We start from the raw sequence: 19049 nt of genomic DNA on the forward strand, positions 1-19049 counted from the left end.
GAAATGTGATGCTTTTGCTTGATGGAACAGCAGACTAGTAGACAGCTGGAATGCTGCATTTAAAACAATGGTTTTAGGCAGATATTGGATTTGTCTAGATAAACGTTTATTAGAAAGCTACTGTCAACATTTCTCATAAGTCACAAAAGATATTTCAAGAGCCTACAAAGGCAAAACGAGAATATGGCAAAATATATAACTTCTCAGCCATTTTTTTTATTGGTGATGTAGAAAAGATGCACATGTTCATAGTTATGGCTACAAGAGTCCCTTCAAGAGCCTGCACAGGCACATGGAACTATGAAAGATAAAACACAGATAAAACATATTGGTTATGGTTCACAAATAAATGCATTGCACTCACGTATCTCCAGGGAAGTAGAGCCCTGGAACATCATCTTTCCCATCGCTGCGACACTCATCAGAGACCTCCGAACTTGGAGCACTCTCTATGGCGCTGTCCAGATCCGACTCATGCTGCGCATCTTGCGGGCCGAGCGCTAAACCCTCCTCATCCGGGAACAGCTCAGAGTCACTGAACGTCACCTCAGAGTCCACATACATCCCGTCTGTGATGTCACTGCTCTGTAAGGAGAAACATGGGATGGTAAACAGCGAGTAGTGACAGGAGGAGGCAGAGTAACCAGACAACTACAGAGTGAGAGGGAGGCAGAGTGACAGGCTAACCACAGACAGGGGGAGGCAGAGGGACAGGCTAACCACAGACAGGGGGAGGCAGAGGGACAGGCTAACCACAGACAGGGGGAGGCAGAGGGACAGGCTAACCACAGACAGGGGGAGGCAGAGGGACAGGCTAACCACAGACAGGGGGAGGCAGAGGGACAGGCTAACCACAGACAGGGGGAGGCAGAGGGACAGGCTAACCACAGACAGGGGGAGGCAGAGGGACAGGCTAACCACAGACAGGGGGAGGCAGAGTAACCAGACAACTACAGAGTGAGAGGGAGGCAGAGGGACAGGCTAACCACAGACAGGGGGAGGCAGAGGGACAGGCTAACCACAGACAGGGGGAGGCAGAGGGACAGGATAACCACAGACAGGGGGAGGCAGAGGGACAGGATAACCAAAGACAGGGGGAGGCAGAGTAACCAGACAACTACAGAGTGAGAGGGAGGCAGTGACAGAATAACTATGCACGGAGTGGGGGTCAAAGTGACAGGCTAACCGCAGACAGGGGGAGGCAGAGTGACAGGCTAACCGCAGACAGGGGGAGGCAGAGGGACAGGCTAACCGCAGACAGGGGGAGGCAGAGGGACAGGCTAACCGCAGACAGGGGGAGGCAGAGTGACAGGCTAACCGCAGACAGGGGGAGGCAGAGGGACAGGCTAACCGCAGACAGGGGGAGGCAGAGGGACAGGCTAACCGCAGACAGGGGGAGGCAGAGGGACAGGCTAACCGCAGACAGCGGGAGGCAGAGGGACAGGCTAACCGCAGACAGCGGGAGGCAGAGGGACAGGCTAACCGCAGACAGCGGGAGGCAGAGGGACAGGCTAACCGCAGACAGGGGGAGGCAGAGGGACAGGCTAACCGCAGACAGGGGGAGGCAGAGGGACAGGCTAACCGCAGACAGGGGGAGGCAGAGGGACAGGCTAACCGCAGACAGGGGGAGGCAGAGGGACAGGCTAACCGCAGACAGGGGGAGGCAGAGTAACCAGACAACTGCAGAGTGAGAGGGAGGCAGAGGGACAGGCTAACCACAGACAGGGGGAGGCAGAGGGACAGGCTAACCACAGACAGGGGGAGGCAGAGGGACAGGCTAACCACAGACAGGGGGAGGCAGAGGGACAGGATAACCACAGACAGGGGGAGGCAGAGGGACAGGATAACCACAGACAGGGGGAGGCAGAGGGACAGGATAACCACAGACAGGGGGAGGCAGAGGGACAGGATAACCACAGACAGGGGGAGGCAGAGGGACAGGATAACTACAGACAGGGGGAGGCAGAGTGACAGGATAACTACAGACAGGGGGAGGCAGAGTGACAGGATAACTACAGACAGGGGGAGGCAGAGTGACAGGATAACTACAGACAGGGGGAGGCAGAGTGACAGGATAACTACAGACAGGGGGAGGCAGAGTGACAGGATAACTACAGACAGGGGGAGGCAGAGTGACAGGATAACTACAGACAGGGGGAGGCAGAGGGACAGGATAACTACAGACAGGGGGAGGCAGAGGGACAGGATAACCACAGACAGGGGGAGGCAGAGGGACAGGATAACCATAGACAGGGGGAGGCAGAGGGACAGGATAACCCCAGACAGTGGGAGGCAGAGTGACAGGATAACTACAGACAGGGGGAGGCAGAGGGACAGGATAACTACAGACAATGGGGAGGCAGAGGGACAGGATAACTACAGACAGGAGGAGGCAGAGGGACAGGATACCTACAGACAATGGGGAGGCAGAGGGACAGGATAACTACAGACAGGGGGAGGCAGAGGGACAGGATAACCCCAGACAGTGGGAGGCAGAGTGACAGGATAACTACAGACAGGGGGAGGCAGAGGGACAGGATAACTACAGACAATGGGGAGGCAGAGGGACAGGATAACTACAGACAGGAGGAGGCAGAGGGACAGGATACCTACAGACAATGGGGAGGCAGAGGGACAGGATAACTACAGACAATGGGGAGGCAGAGGGACAGGATAACTACAGACAGGAGGAGGCAGAGGGACAGGATAACCACAGACAGGGGGAGGCAGAGGGACAGAATAACTACAGACAATGGGGAGGCAGAGGGACAGGATAACTACAGACGGGGGAGGCAGAGTGACAGGATAACTACAGACAATGGGGAGGCAGAGGGACAGGATAACTACAGACAGGAGGAGGCAGAGGGACAGGATAACCACAGACAGGGGGAGGCAGAGGGACAGGATAACTACAGACGGGGGAGGCAGAGTGACAGGATGACCACAGACAGGGGGAAGCAGAGTGACAGGATGACCACAGACAGGGGGAAGCAGAGGGACAGGATAACTACAGACAGGGGAGGCAGATTGACAGGATGACCACAGACAGGGTGAAGCAGAGGGACACGATAACTACAGACAGGGGGAGGCAGAGGGACAGGATAACTACAGACAGGGGGAGGCAGAGGGACAGGATAACTATAGACAATGGGGAGGCAGAGGGACAGGATAACCACAGACAGGGGGAGGCAGAGGGACAGGATAACTACAGACAGGGGGAAGCAGAGTGACAGGATGACCACAGACAGGGGGAAGCAGAGTGACAGGATGACCACAGACAGGGGGAAGCAGAGGGACAGGATAACTACAGACAGGGGAGGCAGATTGACAGGATGACCACAGACAGGGTGAAGCAGAGGGACACGATAACTACAGACAGGGGGAGGCAGAGGGACAGGATAACTACAGACAGGGGGAGGCAGAGGGACAGGATAACTATAGACAATGGGGAGGCAGAGGGACAGGATAACTAGAGACGGGGGAGGCAGAGTGACAGGATAACTACAGACGGGGGAGGCAGAGGGACAGGATGACCACAGACAGGGGGAAGCAGAGGGACAGGATAACTACAGACAGGGGGAGGCAGAGGGACAGGCTAACCACAGACAGGGGGAGGCAGAGGGACAGGCTAACCACAGACAGGGGGAGGCAGAGGGACAGGCTAACCACAGACAGGGGGAGGCAGAGGGACAGGCTAACCACAGACAGGGGGAGGCAGAGGGACAGGCTAACCACAGACAGGGGGAGGCAGAGGGACAGGCTAACCACAGACAGGGGGAGGCAGAGGGACAGGATAACCACAGACAGGGGGAGGCAGAGGGACAGGATAACCAAAGACAGGGGGAGGCAGAGTAACCAGACAACTACAGAGTGAGAGGGAGGCAGTGACAGAATAACTATGCACGGAGTGGGGGTCAAAGTGACAGGCTAACCACAGACAGGGGGAGGCAGAGGGACAGGCTAACCACAGACAGGGGGAGGCAGAGGGACAGGCTAACCACAGACAGGGGGAGGCAGAGGGACAGGCTAACCACAGACAGGGGGAGGCAGAGGGACAGGCTAACCACAGACAGGGGGAGGCAGAGGGACAGGCTAACCACAGACAGGGGGAGGCAGAGGGACAGGCTAACCACAGACAGGGGGAGGCAGAGGGACAGGCTAACCACAGACAGGGGGAGGCAGAGTAACCAGACAACTACAGAGTGAGAGGGAGGCAGAGGGACAGGCTAACCACAGACAGGGGGAGGCAGAGGGACAGGCTAACCACAGACAGGGGGAGGCAGAGGGACAGGATAACCACAGACAGGGGGAGGCAGAGGGACAGGATAACTACAGACAGGGGGAAGCAGAGTGACAGGATGACCACAGACAGGGGGAAGCAGAGTGACAGGATGACCACAGACAGGGGGAAGCAGAGGGACAGGATAACTACAGACAGGGGAGGCAGATTGACAGGATGACCACAGACAGGGTGAAGCAGAGGGACACGATAACTACAGACAGGGGGAGGCAGAGGGACAGGATAACTACAGACAGGGGGAGGCAGAGGGACAGGATAACTATAGACAATGGGGAGGCAGAGGGACAGGATAACTAGAGACGGGGGAGGCAGAGTGACAGGATAACTACAGACGGGGGAGGCAGAGGGACAGGATGACCACAGACAGGGGGAAGCAGAGGGACAGGATAACTACAGACAGGGGGAGGCAGAGGGACAGGCTAACCACAGACAGGGGGAGGCAGAGGGACAGGCTAACCACAGACAGGGGGAGGCAGAGGGACAGGCTAACCACAGACAGGGGGAGGCAGAGGGACAGGCTAACCACAGACAGGGGGAGGCAGAGGGACAGGCTAACCACAGACAGGGGGAGGCAGAGGGACAGGCTAACCACAGACAGGGGGAGGCAGAGGGACAGGCTAACCACAGACAGGGGGAGGCAGAGGGACAGGATAACCACAGACAGGGGGAGGCAGAGGGACAGGATAACCAAAGACAGGGGGAGGCAGAGTAACCAGACAACTACAGAGTGAGAGGGAGGCAGTGACAGAATAACTATGCACGGAGTGGGGGTCAAAGTGACAGGCTAACCACAGACAGGGGGAGGCAGAGGGACAGGCTAACCACAGACAGGGGGAGGCAGAGGGACAGGCTAACCACAGACAGGGGGAGGCAGAGGGACAGGCTAACCACAGACAGGGGGAGGCAGAGGGACAGGCTAACCACAGACAGGGGGAGGCAGAGGGACAGGCTAACCACAGACAGGGGGAGGCAGAGGGACAGGCTAACCACAGACAGGGGGAGGCAGAGTAACCAGACAACTACAGAGTGAGAGGGAGGCAGAGGGACAGGCTAACCACAGACAGGGGGAGGCAGAGGGACAGGCTAACCACAGACAGGGGGAGGCAGAGGGACAGGATAACCACAGACAGGGGGAGGCAGAGGGACAGGATAACCAAAGACAGGGGGAGGCAGAGTAACCAGACAACTACAGAGTGAGAGGGAGGCAGTGACAGAATAACTATGCACGGAGTGGGGGTCAAAGTGACAGGCTAACCGCAGACAGGGGGAGGCAGAGTGACAGGCTAACCGCAGACAGGGGGAGGCAGAGGGACAGGCTAACCGCAGACAGGGGGAGGCAGAGGGACAGGCTAACCGCAGACAGGGGGAGGCAGAGTGACAGGCTAACCGCAGACAGGGGGAGGCAGAGGGACAGGCTAACCGCAGACAGGGGGAGGCAGAGGGACAGGCTAACCGCAGACAGGGGGAGGCAGAGGGACAGGCTAACCGCAGACAGCGGGAGGCAGAGGGACAGGCTAACCGCAGACAGCGGGAGGCAGAGGGACAGGCTAACCGCAGACAGCGGGAGGCAGAGGGACAGGCTAACCGCAGACAGGGGGAGGCAGAGGGACAGGCTAACCGCAGACAGGGGGAGGCAGAGGGACAGGCTAACCGCAGACAGGGGGAGGCAGAGTAACCAGACAACTGCAGAGTGAGAGGGAGGCAGAGGGACAGGCTAACCACAGACAGGGGGAGGCAGAGGGACAGGCTAACCACAGACAGGGGGAGGCAGAGGGACAGGCTAACCACAGACAGGGGGAGGCAGAGGGACAGGATAACCACAGACAGGGGGAGGCAGAGGGACAGGATAACCACAGACAGGGGGAGGCAGAGGGACAGGATAACCACAGACAGGGGGAGGCAGAGGGACAGGATAACCACAGACAGGGGGAGGCAGAGGGACAGGATAACTACAGACAGGGGGAGGCAGAGTGACAGGATAACTACAGACAGGGGGAGGCAGAGTGACAGGATAACTACAGACAGGGGGAGGCAGAGTGACAGGATAACTACAGACAGGGGGAGGCAGAGTGACAGGATAACTACAGACAGGGGGAGGCAGAGTGACAGGATAACTACAGACAGGGGGAGGCAGAGGGACAGGATAACTACAGACAGGGGGAGGCAGAGGGACAGGATAACCACAGACAGGGGGAGGCAGAGGGACAGGATAACCATAGACAGGGGGAGGCAGAGGGACAGGATAACCCCAGACAGTGGGAGGCAGAGTGACAGGATAACTACAGACAGGGGGAGGCAGAGGGACAGGATAACTACAGACAATGGGGAGGCAGAGGGACAGGATAACTACAGACAGGAGGAGGCAGAGGGACAGGATACCTACAGACAATGGGGAGGCAGAGGGACAGGATAACTACAGACAGGGGGAGGCAGAGGGACAGGATAACCCCAGACAGTGGGAGGCAGAGTGACAGGATAACTACAGACAGGGGGAGGCAGAGGGACAGGATAACTACAGACAATGGGGAGGCAGAGGGACAGGATAACTACAGACAGGAGGAGGCAGAGGGACAGGATACCTACAGACAATGGGGAGGCAGAGGGACAGGATAACTACAGACAATGGGGAGGCAGAGGGACAGGATAACTACAGACAGGAGGAGGCAGAGGGACAGGATAACCACAGACAGGGGGAGGCAGAGGGACAGAATAACTACAGACAATGGGGAGGCAGAGGGACAGGATAACTACAGACGGGGGAGGCAGAGTGACAGGATAACTACAGACAATGGGGAGGCAGAGGGACAGGATAACTACAGACAGGAGGAGGCAGAGGGACAGGATAACCACAGACAGGGGGAGGCAGAGGGACAGGATAACTACAGACGGGGGAGGCAGAGTGACAGGATGACCACAGACAGGGGGAAGCAGAGTGACAGGATGACCACAGACAGGGGGAAGCAGAGGGACAGGATAACTACAGACAGGGGAGGCAGATTGACAGGATGACCACAGACAGGGTGAAGCAGAGGGACACGATAACTACAGACAGGGGGAGGCAGAGGGACAGGATAACTACAGACAGGGGGAGGCAGAGGGACAGGATAACTATAGACAATGGGGAGGCAGAGGGACAGGATAACCACAGACAGGGGGAGGCAGAGGGACAGGATAACTACAGACAGGGGGAAGCAGAGTGACAGGATGACCACAGACAGGGGGAAGCAGAGTGACAGGATGACCACAGACAGGGGGAAGCAGAGGGACAGGATAACTACAGACAGGGGAGGCAGATTGACAGGATGACCACAGACAGGGTGAAGCAGAGGGACACGATAACTACAGACAGGGGGAGGCAGAGGGACAGGATAACTACAGACAGGGGGAGGCAGAGGGACAGGATAACTATAGACAATGGGGAGGCAGAGGGACAGGATAACTAGAGACGGGGGAGGCAGAGTGACAGGATAACTACAGACGGGGGAGGCAGAGGGACAGGATGACCACAGACAGGGGGAAGCAGAGGGACAGGATAACTACAGACAGGGGGAGGCAGAGGGACAGGCTAACCACAGACAGGGGGAGGCAGAGGGACAGGCTAACCACAGACAGGGGGAGGCAGAGGGACAGGCTAACCACAGACAGGGGGAGGCAGAGGGACAGGCTAACCACAGACAGGGGGAGGCAGAGGGACAGGCTAACCACAGACAGGGGGAGGCAGAGGGACAGGATAACCACAGACAGGGGGAGGCAGAGGGACAGGATAACCAAAGACAGGGGGAGGCAGAGTAACCAGACAACTACAGAGTGAGAGGGAGGCAGTGACAGAATAACTATGCACGGAGTGGGGGTCAAAGTGACAGGCTAACCACAGACAGGGGGAGGCAGAGGGACAGGCTAACCACAGACAGGGGGAGGCAGAGGGACAGGCTAACCACAGACAGGGGGAGGCAGAGGGACAGGCTAACCACAGACAGGGGGAGGCAGAGGGACAGGCTAACCACAGACAGGGGGAGGCAGAGGGACAGGCTAACCACAGACAGGGGGAGGCAGAGGGACAGGCTAACCACAGACAGGGGGAGGGAGAGGGACAGGCTAACCACAGACAGGGGGAGGCAGAGTAACCAGACAACTACAGAGTGAGAGGGAGGCAGAGGGACAGGCTAACCACAGACAGGGGGAGGCAGAGGGACAGGCTAACCACAGACAGGGGGAGGCAGAGGGACAGGATAACCACAGACAGGGGGAGGCAGAGGGACAGGATAACCAAAGACAGGGGGAGGCAGAGTAACCAGACAACTACAGAGTGAGAGGGAGGCAGTGACAGAATAACTATGCACGGAGTGGGGGTCAAAGTGACAGGCTAACCGCAGACAGGGGGAGGCAGAGTGACAGGCTAACCGCAGACAGGGGGAGGCAGAGTGACAGGCTAACCGCAGACAGGGGGAGGCAGAGGGACAGGCTAACCGCAGACAGGGGGAGGCAGAGTGACAGGCTAACCGCAGACAGGGGGAGGCAGAGGGACAGGCTAACCGCAGACAGGGGGAGGCAGAGGGACAGGCTAACCGCAGACAGGGGGAGGCAGAGGGACAGGCTAACCGCAGACAGCGGGAGGCAGAGGGACAGGCTAACCGCAGACAGCGGGAGGCAGAGGGACAGGCTAACCGCAGACAGCGGGAGGCAGAGGGACAGGCTAACCGCAGACAGGGGGAGGCAGAGGGACAGGCTAACCGCAGACAGGGGGAGGCAGAGGGACAGGCTAACCGCAGACAGGGGGAGGCAGAGTAACCAGACAACTGCAGAGTGAGAGGGAGGCAGAGGGACAGGCTAACCACAGACAGGGGGAGGCAGAGGGACAGGCTAACCACAGACAGGGGGAGGCAGAGGGACAGGCTAACCACAGACAGGGGGAGGCAGAGGGACAGGATAACCACAGACAGGGGGAGGCAGAGGGACAGGATAACCACAGACAGGGGGAGGCAGAGGGACAGGATAACCACAGACAGGGGGAGGCAGAGGGACAGGATAACCACAGACAGGGGGAGGCAGAGGGACAGGATAACTACAGACAGGGGGAGGCAGAGTGACAGGATAACTACAGACAGGGGGAGGCAGAGTGACAGGATAACTACAGACAGGGGGAGGCAGAGTGACAGGATAACTACAGACAGGGGGAGGCAGAGTGACAGGATAACTACAGACAGGGGGAGGCAGAGTGACAGGATAACTACAGACAGGGGGAGGCAGAGGGACAGGATAACTACAGACAGGGGGAGGCAGAGGGACAGGATAACCACAGACAGGGGGAGGCAGAGGGACAGGATAACCATAGACAGGGGGAGGCAGAGGGACAGGATAACCCCAGACAGTGGGAGGCAGAGTGACAGGATAACTACAGACAGGGGGAGGCAGAGGGACAGGATAACTACAGACAATGGGGAGGCAGAGGGACAGGATAACTACAGACAGGAGGAGGCAGAGGGACAGGATACCTACAGACAATGGGGAGGCAGAGGGACAGGATAACTACAGACAGGGGGAGGCAGAGGGACAGGATAACCCCAGACAGTGGGAGGCAGAGTGACAGGATAACTACAGACAGGGGGAGGCAGAGGGACAGGATAACTACAGACAATGGGGAGGCAGAGGGACAGGATAACTACAGACAGGAGGAGGCAGAGGGACAGGATACCTACAGACAATGGGGAGGCAGAGGGACAGGATAACTACAGACAATGGGGAGGCAGAGGGACAGGATAACTACAGACAGGAGGAGGCAGAGGGACAGGATAACCACAGACAGGGGGAGGCAGAGGGACAGAATAACTACAGACAATGGGGAGGCAGAGGGACAGGATAACTACAGACGGGGGAGGCAGAGTGACAGGATAACTACAGACAATGGGGAGGCAGAGGGACAGGATAACTACAGACAGGAGGAGGCAGAGGGACAGGATAACCACAGACAGGGGGAGGCAGAGGGACAGGATAACTACAGACGGGGGAGGCAGAGTGACAGGATGACCACAGACAGGGGGAAGCAGAGTGACAGGATGACCACAGACAGGGGGAAGCAGAGGGACAGGATAACTACAGACAGGGGAGGCAGATTGACAGGATGACCACAGACAGGGTGAAGCAGAGGGACACGATAACTACAGACAGGGGGAGGCAGAGGGACAGGATAACTACAGACAGGGGGAGGCAGAGGGACAGGATAACTATAGACAATGGGGAGGCAGAAGGACAGGATAACCACAGACAGGGGGAGGCAGAGGGACAGGATAACTACAGACAGGGGGAAGCAGAGTGACAGGATGACCACAGACAGGGGGAAGCAGAGTGACAGGATGACCACAGACAGGGGGAAGCAGAGGGACAGGATAACTACAGACAGGGGAGGCAGATTGACAGGATGACCACAGACAGGGTGAAGCAGAGGGACACGATAACTACAGACAGGGGGAGGCAGAGGGACAGGATAACTACAGACAGGGGGAGGCAGAGGGACAGGATAACTATAGACAATGGGGAGGCAGAGGGACAGGATAACTAGAGACGGGGGAGGCAGAGTGACAGGATAACTACAGACGGGGGAGGCAGAGGGACAGGATGACCACAGACAGGGGGAAGCAGAGGGACAGGATAACTACAGACAGGGGGAAGCAGAGGGACAGGATAACCACAGACAGGGGAGGCAGAGGGACAGGATAACTACAGATGGGGGAGGCAGAGTGACAGGATGACCACAGACAGGGGGAAGCAGAGGGACAGGATAACTACAGACAGGGGGAGGCAGAGGGACAGGATAACTACAGACGAGGGACAGGATAACTACAGACGGGGGAGGCAGAGTGACAGGATGACCACAGACAGGGGGAAGCAGAGGGACAGGATAACTACAAAGAGGCGGAGTGACAGGATATCTGCAGCCCGTTGGATAATTAGATGCCAGTGCTGTACCTAGACACTGGTAATAAGCTTATCTCCTGCATGTTCGCCTATCCCCAGAAACAGATATATGTCCTTATAGATCCGCTGCTGAAATTGCCAGAATTTCAACTCGACAAAACACATAATGGCAATTGTGGGAAGTGCTCCCTTGCTGCAGGGGTATCACAGATAAGATATTGTCCAGCACTTGGGGGAGCTTTGCTGGAAATTGCTTAAAGGATATTTCTGTGCTGCCACTTCCCTCAAAAAGATTATATATAAACATACGCATACATACAGGCAGGGAACACGCTTAGCAGAATCACATACATTTTCCCCATAGCACATAATGGAAAACACATGCGATTCTGCTTAGTGGGTTCTCTGCCACATACACATATGCAGAGCAAAGTCCTTGTCACACAGTAACAGCTGTATAGTGGTGAGGTAAGCAGAGAAGGGTGAGGCATCCAATTATATGGAGGTATGGATCAGCCTATATACAGTTTATGGCACACAGGTGACATCAGCAGAGGGTGATAAGATGGAGAAACATTCCAAATGTCACCTGTGTTACATAAAAAGGCCAAATATAGCCACAACTTTAAAACCACTGAATGGTAAAGTGAATAAAGTGGGAGGCTGAAGGTGGTGAATTCACAGACTGTCACCTGCTCCCAGGAACACACACCAATCACAATGCTGATTGATTTCCAGGCAAAATTGATAGAAATTACAGATTGGACAGGTCGATAAATTTGTGGTAGTAAAGGGGCAGTATCTATGCCTGGGGTCTAGAGCCGGTGACGCTTGCCCCCCCCCCCCCCACACACACACACACTGCTCCCGAAGACCATGGCTGGGGATGGGGCTGGGGATTCCTGAAAGGTTTCCCTCAGCCACTCACTATACAGTATAATAATTTGGTAGGACATCATGCTGGGTACACATAATGCAATTTCCCCTCCAACTGACAGGATCTGACAATTATATCCTAAATGTCTGTTTTGCTCCCGATCGACAACGGTATCGATCAGGCGCACTTTGGATGCAGATAATAATGGGGACAGCTGACAATGGTAATGAAGGGGAAAGTGAAGTATTCACCCAGCAGGGCACAGGGCTGGGCTCATACCTGTTCCCCAGAGCTGCTCCATGCTCTGTACACACACTGCTGCTTCATCCAAAGTCACCTGTAGCAGGGAAAGAAAGGGGAGCGGTGCTGTGAGATGCAGGATGCCTGCAGATATTCTGCTGTCTCAACTTGTGCCTGTCCCCAGACACTGCACCGGCCCTGGTCTGAGAGGGGATTCTGGGCAGCTGTAATCCCCCCTGCGTTTGCCTATGGGGGGGGAGGGGGGGGGGGCAGTGAAAGGTATCAGTGCGTTGCTCAGGCACTACACAGTCATACAATATTTAGGACACTGCAGGATGTAGAATCTATATTTAGCTTCTCATCCGCTGCATGCAGCAAACTGTGATTTCTGTTTTCATTAATTGTCCGGTACCAAATCACTAACCCAGCCAATAGTTATCCGCCAAGTACTACCCACTGACCATCCAATTTTCACCCATCACGTGTCATGTGACAACCCATCATCAACTAACTGCCAAAGGCATACCTAGGCTTCCATAGTTATGCTGGTTCTCACAGCACAGTACTGCCAGGCCACAGTACAACATTCTATACACAAAGAGCGCTCCATACACAGGCAGCAGGTGCAGCTGACAGTATGATCCCCCAGCAGAGACAATAAAGGGGAATACATACCTGCAGGAGAACATAAAGGGCCTATATATAGAAACATTGTAAAGTGTGACGTCACGTAGAGAACTATTACCACCCCAGAGGGTGACACTGCTGTGTATCATGTGACACGAAGAGGAGTCCCTGGATGTAATGTATATACCATGTCACGCACAGTACACACTGTAATCTTCAGAGCATGACATGCAACACTACCATATACACCAAAACAACAGAATTACTTACTGACACAAAGGACAAGAGAAGCTCTACTGTGCAGCCCCCATACATACAGAATAAGAGCAGATACTGAGAATTACACCCAGCATACAGGACAAGAGAAGCACTACTGTGCAGCCTCCATACATACAGAATAAGAGCAGATACTGAGAATTACACCCCGCATACAGGACAAGAGAAGCTCTACTGTGCAGCCCCCATACATACAGAATAAGAGCAGATACTGAGAATTACACCCAGCATACAGGACAAGAGAAGTGCTACTGTGCAGCCTTCATACATACAGAATAAGAGCAGATACTGAGAATTACTCCCGTCATAAAGGACAAGAGAAGCGCTACTGTGCAGCCTCCATACATACAGAATAAGAGCAGATACTGAGAATTACACCCGGCATACAGGACAAGAGAAGCTCTACTGTGCAGCCCCCATACATACAGAATAAGAGCAGATACTGAGAATTACACCCAGCATACAGGACAAGAGAAGCGCTACTGTGCAGCCTCCATACATACAGAATAAGAGCAGATACTGAGAATTACACCCGGCATACAGGACAAGAGAAGCGCTACTGTGCAGCCTCCATACATACAGAATAAGAGCAGATACTGAGAATTACACCCGGCATACAGGACAAGAGAAGCCATACTGTGCAGCCTCCATACATACAGAATAAGAGCAGATACTGAGAATTACACCTGGCATACAGGACAAGAGAAGCCATACTGTGCAGCCTCCATACATACAGAATAAGAGCAGATACTGAGAATTACACCCGGCACACAGGACAAGAGAAGCGCTACTGTGCAGCCTCCATACATACAGAATAAGAGCAGATACTGAGAGTTACACCCGGCATACAGGACAAGAGAAGCCATACTGTGCAGCCTCCATACATACAGAATAAGAGCAGATACTGAGAGTTACACCCGCATATAGGGCAAGAGAAGTGCTACTGTGCAGCCTCCATACATACAGAATAAGAGCAGATACTGAGAATTACACCCGGCATACAGGACAAGAGAAGCTCTACTGTGCAGCCCCCATACATACAGAATAAGAGCAGATACTGAGAGTTACACCTGGCATACAGGACAAGAGAAGCGCTACTGTGCAGCCTCCATACATACAGAATAAGAGCAGATACTGAGAATTACACCCGGCATACAGGACAAGAGAAGCTCTACTGTGCAGAGTCCATACATACAGAATAAGAGCAGATACTGAGAATTACACCCAGCATACAGGACAAGAGAAGCGCTACTGTGCAGCCTCCATACATACAGAATAAGAGCAGATACTGAGAATTACACCTGGCATACAGGACAAGAGAAGCTCTACTGTGCAGCCTCCATACATACAGAATAAGAGCAGATACTGAGAATTACACCCGGCATACAGGACAAGAGAAGCTCTACTGTGCAGCCTCCATACATACAGAATAAGAGCAGATACTGAGTTACACCTGGCATACAGGACAAGAGAAGCGCTACTGTGCAGCCTCCATACATACAGAATAAGAGCAGATACTGAGAATTACACCCGGCATACAGGACAAGAGAAGCTCTACTGTGCAGCCTCCATACATACAAAATAAGAGCAGATACTGAGAATTACACCCGGCATACAGGACAAGAGAAGCCCTACTGTGCAGCCTCCATACATACAGAATAAGAGCAGATACTGGGAATTACACCCGGCATACAGGACAAGAGAAGCCCTACTGTGCAGCCTCCATACATACAGAATAAGAGCAGATACTGAGAATTACACCCGGCATACAGGACAAGAGAAGCGCTACTGTGCAGCCTCCATACATGCAGAATAAGAGCAGATACTGAGAATTACACCCGGCATACAGGACAAGAGAAGCCCTACTGTGCAGCCTCCATCCATACAGAATAAGAGCAGATACTGAGAATTACACCCAGCATACAGGACAAGAGAAGCCATACTGTGCAGCCCCCATACATACAGAATAGGAGCAGATACTGAGAATTACACCCGGCATACAGGACAAGAGAAGCGCTACTGTGCAGCCTCCATACATACAGAATAAGAGCAGATACTGGGAATTACACCCGGCATACAGGACAAGAGAAGCCCTACTGCGCAGCCTCCATACATACAGAATAAGAGCAGATACTGAGAATTACACCTGGCATACAGGACAAGAGAAGCGCTACTGTGCAGCCTCCATACATACAGAATAAGAGCAGATACTGAGAATTACACCCGGCATACAGGACAAGAGAAGTCATACTGTGCAGCCTCCATACACACAGAATAAGAGCAGATACTGAGAATTACACCCGGTATACAGGACAAGAGAAGCCCTACTGTGCAGCCTCCATACATACAGAATAAGAGCAGATACTGAGAATTACACCCAGCATACAGGACAAGAGAAGCTCTACTGTGCAGCCCCCATACATACAGAATAAGAGCAGATACTGAGAATTACACCCGGCATACAGGACAAGAGACGTGCTACTGTGCAGCCTCCATACATACAGAATAAGAGCAGATACTGAGAATTACACCCGGCATACAGGACAAGAGAAGCACTACTGTGCAGCCGCCATACATACAGAATAAGAGCCGATACTGAGAATTACACCCGGCATACAGGACAAGAGAAGCGCTACTGTGCAGCCTCCATACATACAGAATAAGAGCAGATACTGAGAATTACACCCAGCATACAGGACAAGAGAAGCGCTACTGTGCAGCCTCCATACATACAGAATAAGAGCAGATACTGAGAGTTACACCCGGCATACAGGACAAGAGAAGTCATACTGTGCAGCCTCTATACACACAGAATAAGAGCAGATACTGAGAGTTACACCCGCATATAGGGCAAGAGAAGTGCTACTGTGCAGCCTCCATACATACAGAATAAGAGCAGATACTGAGAATTACACCCGGCATACAGGACAAGAGAAGTCATACTGTGCAGCCTCCATACACACAGAATAAGAGCAGATACTGAGAATTACACCCGGCATACAGGACAAGAGAAGCGCTACTGTGCAGCCTCCATACATACAGAATAAGGGAAGATACTGAGAATTACACCCGGCATACAGGACAAGAGAAGCTCTACTGTGCAGCCCCCATACATACAGAATAAGAGCAGATACTGAGAGTTACACCCGGCATACAGGACAAGAGAAGCGCTACTGTGCAGCCTCCATACATACAGAATAAGAGCAGATACTGAGAGTTACACCCGGCATACAGGACAAGAGAAGTCATACTGTGCAGCCTCCATACACACAGAATAAGAGCAGATACTGAGAATTACACCCGGCATACAGGACAAGAGAAGCCATACTGTGCAGCCCCCATACATACAGAATAAGAGCAGATACTGAGAATTACACCCAGCATACAGGACAAGAGAAGTGCTACTGTGCAGCCTTCATACATACAGAATAAGAGCAGATACTGAGAATTACTCCCGTCATAAAGGACAAGAGAAGCGCTACTGTGCAGCCTCCATACATACAGAATAAGAGCAGATACTGAGAATTACACCCGGCATACAGGACAAGAGAAGCTCTACTGTGCAGCCCCCATACATACAGAATAAGAGCAGATACTGAGAATTACACCCAGCATACAGGACAAGAGAAGCGCTACTGTGCAGCCTCCATACATACAGAATAAGAGCAGATACTGAGAATTACACCCGGCATACAGGACAAGAGAAGCGCTACTGTGCAGCCTCCATACATACAGAATAAGAGCAGATACTGAGAATTACACCCGGCATACAGGACAAGAGAAGCCATACTGTGCAGCCTCCATACATACAGAATAAGAGCAGATACTGAGAATTACACCTGGCATACAGGACAAGAGAAGCCATACTGTGCAGCCTCCATACATACAGAATAAGAGCAGATACTGAGAATTACACCCGGCACACAGGACAAGAGAAGCGCTACTGTGCAGCCTCCATACATACAGAATAAGAGCAGATACTGAGAGTTACACCCGGCATACAGGACAAGAGAAGCCATACTGTGCAGCCTCCATACATACAGAATAAGAGCAGATACTGAGAGTTACACCCGCATATAGGGCAAGAGAAGTGCTACTGTGCAGCCTCCATACATACAGAATAAGAGCAGATACTGAGAATTACACCCGGCATACAGGACAAGAGAAGCTCTACTGTGCAGCCCCCATACATACAGAATAAGAGCAGATACTGAGAGTTACACCTGGCATACAGGACAAGAGAAGCGCTACTGTGCAGCCTCCATACATACAGAATAAGAGCAGATACTGAGAATTACACCCGGCATACAGGACAAGAGAAGCTCTACTGTGCAGAGTCCATACATACAGAATAAGAGCAGATACTGAGAATTACACCCAGCATACAGGACAAGAGAAGCGCTACTGTGCAGCCTCCATACATACAGAATAAGAGCAGATACTGAGAATTACACCTGGCATACAGGACAAGAGAAGCTCTACTGTGCAGCCTCCATACATACAGAATAAGAGCAGATACTGAGAATTACACCCGGCATACAGGACAAGAGAAGCTCTACTGTGCAGCCTCCATACATACAGAATAAGAGCAGATACTGAGTTACACCTGGCATACAGGACAAGAGAAGCGCTACTGTGCAGCCTCCATACATACAGAATAAGAGCAGATACTGAGAATTACACCCGGCATACAGGACAAGAGAAGCTCTACTGTGCAGCCTCCATACATACAGAAGAGCAGATACTGAGAATTACACCCGGCATACAGGACAAGAGAAGCCCTACTGTGCAGCCTCCATACATACAGAATAAGAGCAGATACTGGGAATTACACCCGGCATACAGGACAAGAGAAGCCCTACTGTGCAGCCTCCATACATACAGAATAAGAGCAGATACTGAGAATTACACCCGGCATACAGGACAAGAGAAGCGCTACTGTGCAGCCTCCATACATGCAGAATAAGAGCAGATACTGAGAATTACACCCGGCATACAGGACAAGAGAAGCCCTACTGTGCAGCCTCCATCCATACAGAATAAGAGCAGATACTGAGAATTACACCCAGCATACAGGACAAGAGAAGCCATACTGTGCAGCCCCCATACATACAGAATAAGAGCAGATACTGAGAATTACACCCGGCATACAGGACAAGAGAAGCGCTACTGTGCAGCCTCCATACATACAGAATAAGAGCAGATACTGGGAATTACACCCGGCATACAGGACAAGAGAAGCCCTACTGCGCAGCCTCCATACATACAGAATAAGAGCAGATACTGAGAATTACACCTGGCATACAGGACAAGAGAAGCGCTACTGTGCAGCCTCCATACATACAGAATAAGAGCAGATACTGAGAATTACACCCGGCATACAGGACAAGAGAAGTCATACTGTGCAGCCTCCATACACACAGAATAAGAGCAGATACTGAGAATTACACCCGGTATACAGGACAAGAGAAGCCCTACTGTGCAGCCTCCATACATACAGAATAAGAGCAGATACTGAGAATTACACCCAGCATACAGGACAAGAGAAGCTCTACTGTGCAGCCCCCATACATACAGAATAAGAGCAGATACTGAGAATTACACCCGGCATACAGGACAAGAGACGTGCTACTGTGCAGCCTCCATACATACAGAATAAGAGCAGATACTGAGAATTACACCCGGCATACAGGACAAGAGAAGCACTACTGTGCAGCCGCCATACATACAGAATAAGAGCCGATACTGAGAATTACACCCGGCATACAGGACAAGAGAAGCGCTACTGTGCAGCCTCCATACATACAGAATAAGAGC

General features: G+C 53.2%; 1 protein-coding gene across 3 annotated transcripts in view; it reads right to left on the reverse strand.

Moving 5' to 3' along the window:
• Window positions 1-19049, reverse strand: part of RAB11FIP4 (RAB11 family interacting protein 4) — a 130329-nt gene that overhangs the window by 21716 nt on the left and 89564 nt on the right. For all 3 annotated transcript variants that reach the window (XM_068264485.1, XM_068264486.1, XM_068264487.1), the window contains one exon: window positions 365-585. In XM_068264485.1, the coding sequence (XP_068120586.1) occupies window positions 365-585 (221 nt within the window). The remainder of the gene's footprint in view (window positions 1-364; window positions 586-19049) is intronic.

Source organism: Hyperolius riggenbachi, chromosome 12 (assembly GCF_040937935.1).
Source record: "Hyperolius riggenbachi isolate aHypRig1 chromosome 12, aHypRig1.pri, whole genome shotgun sequence".
NCBI classification, from domain to species: domain Eukaryota; kingdom Metazoa; phylum Chordata; class Amphibia; order Anura; family Hyperoliidae; genus Hyperolius; species Hyperolius riggenbachi.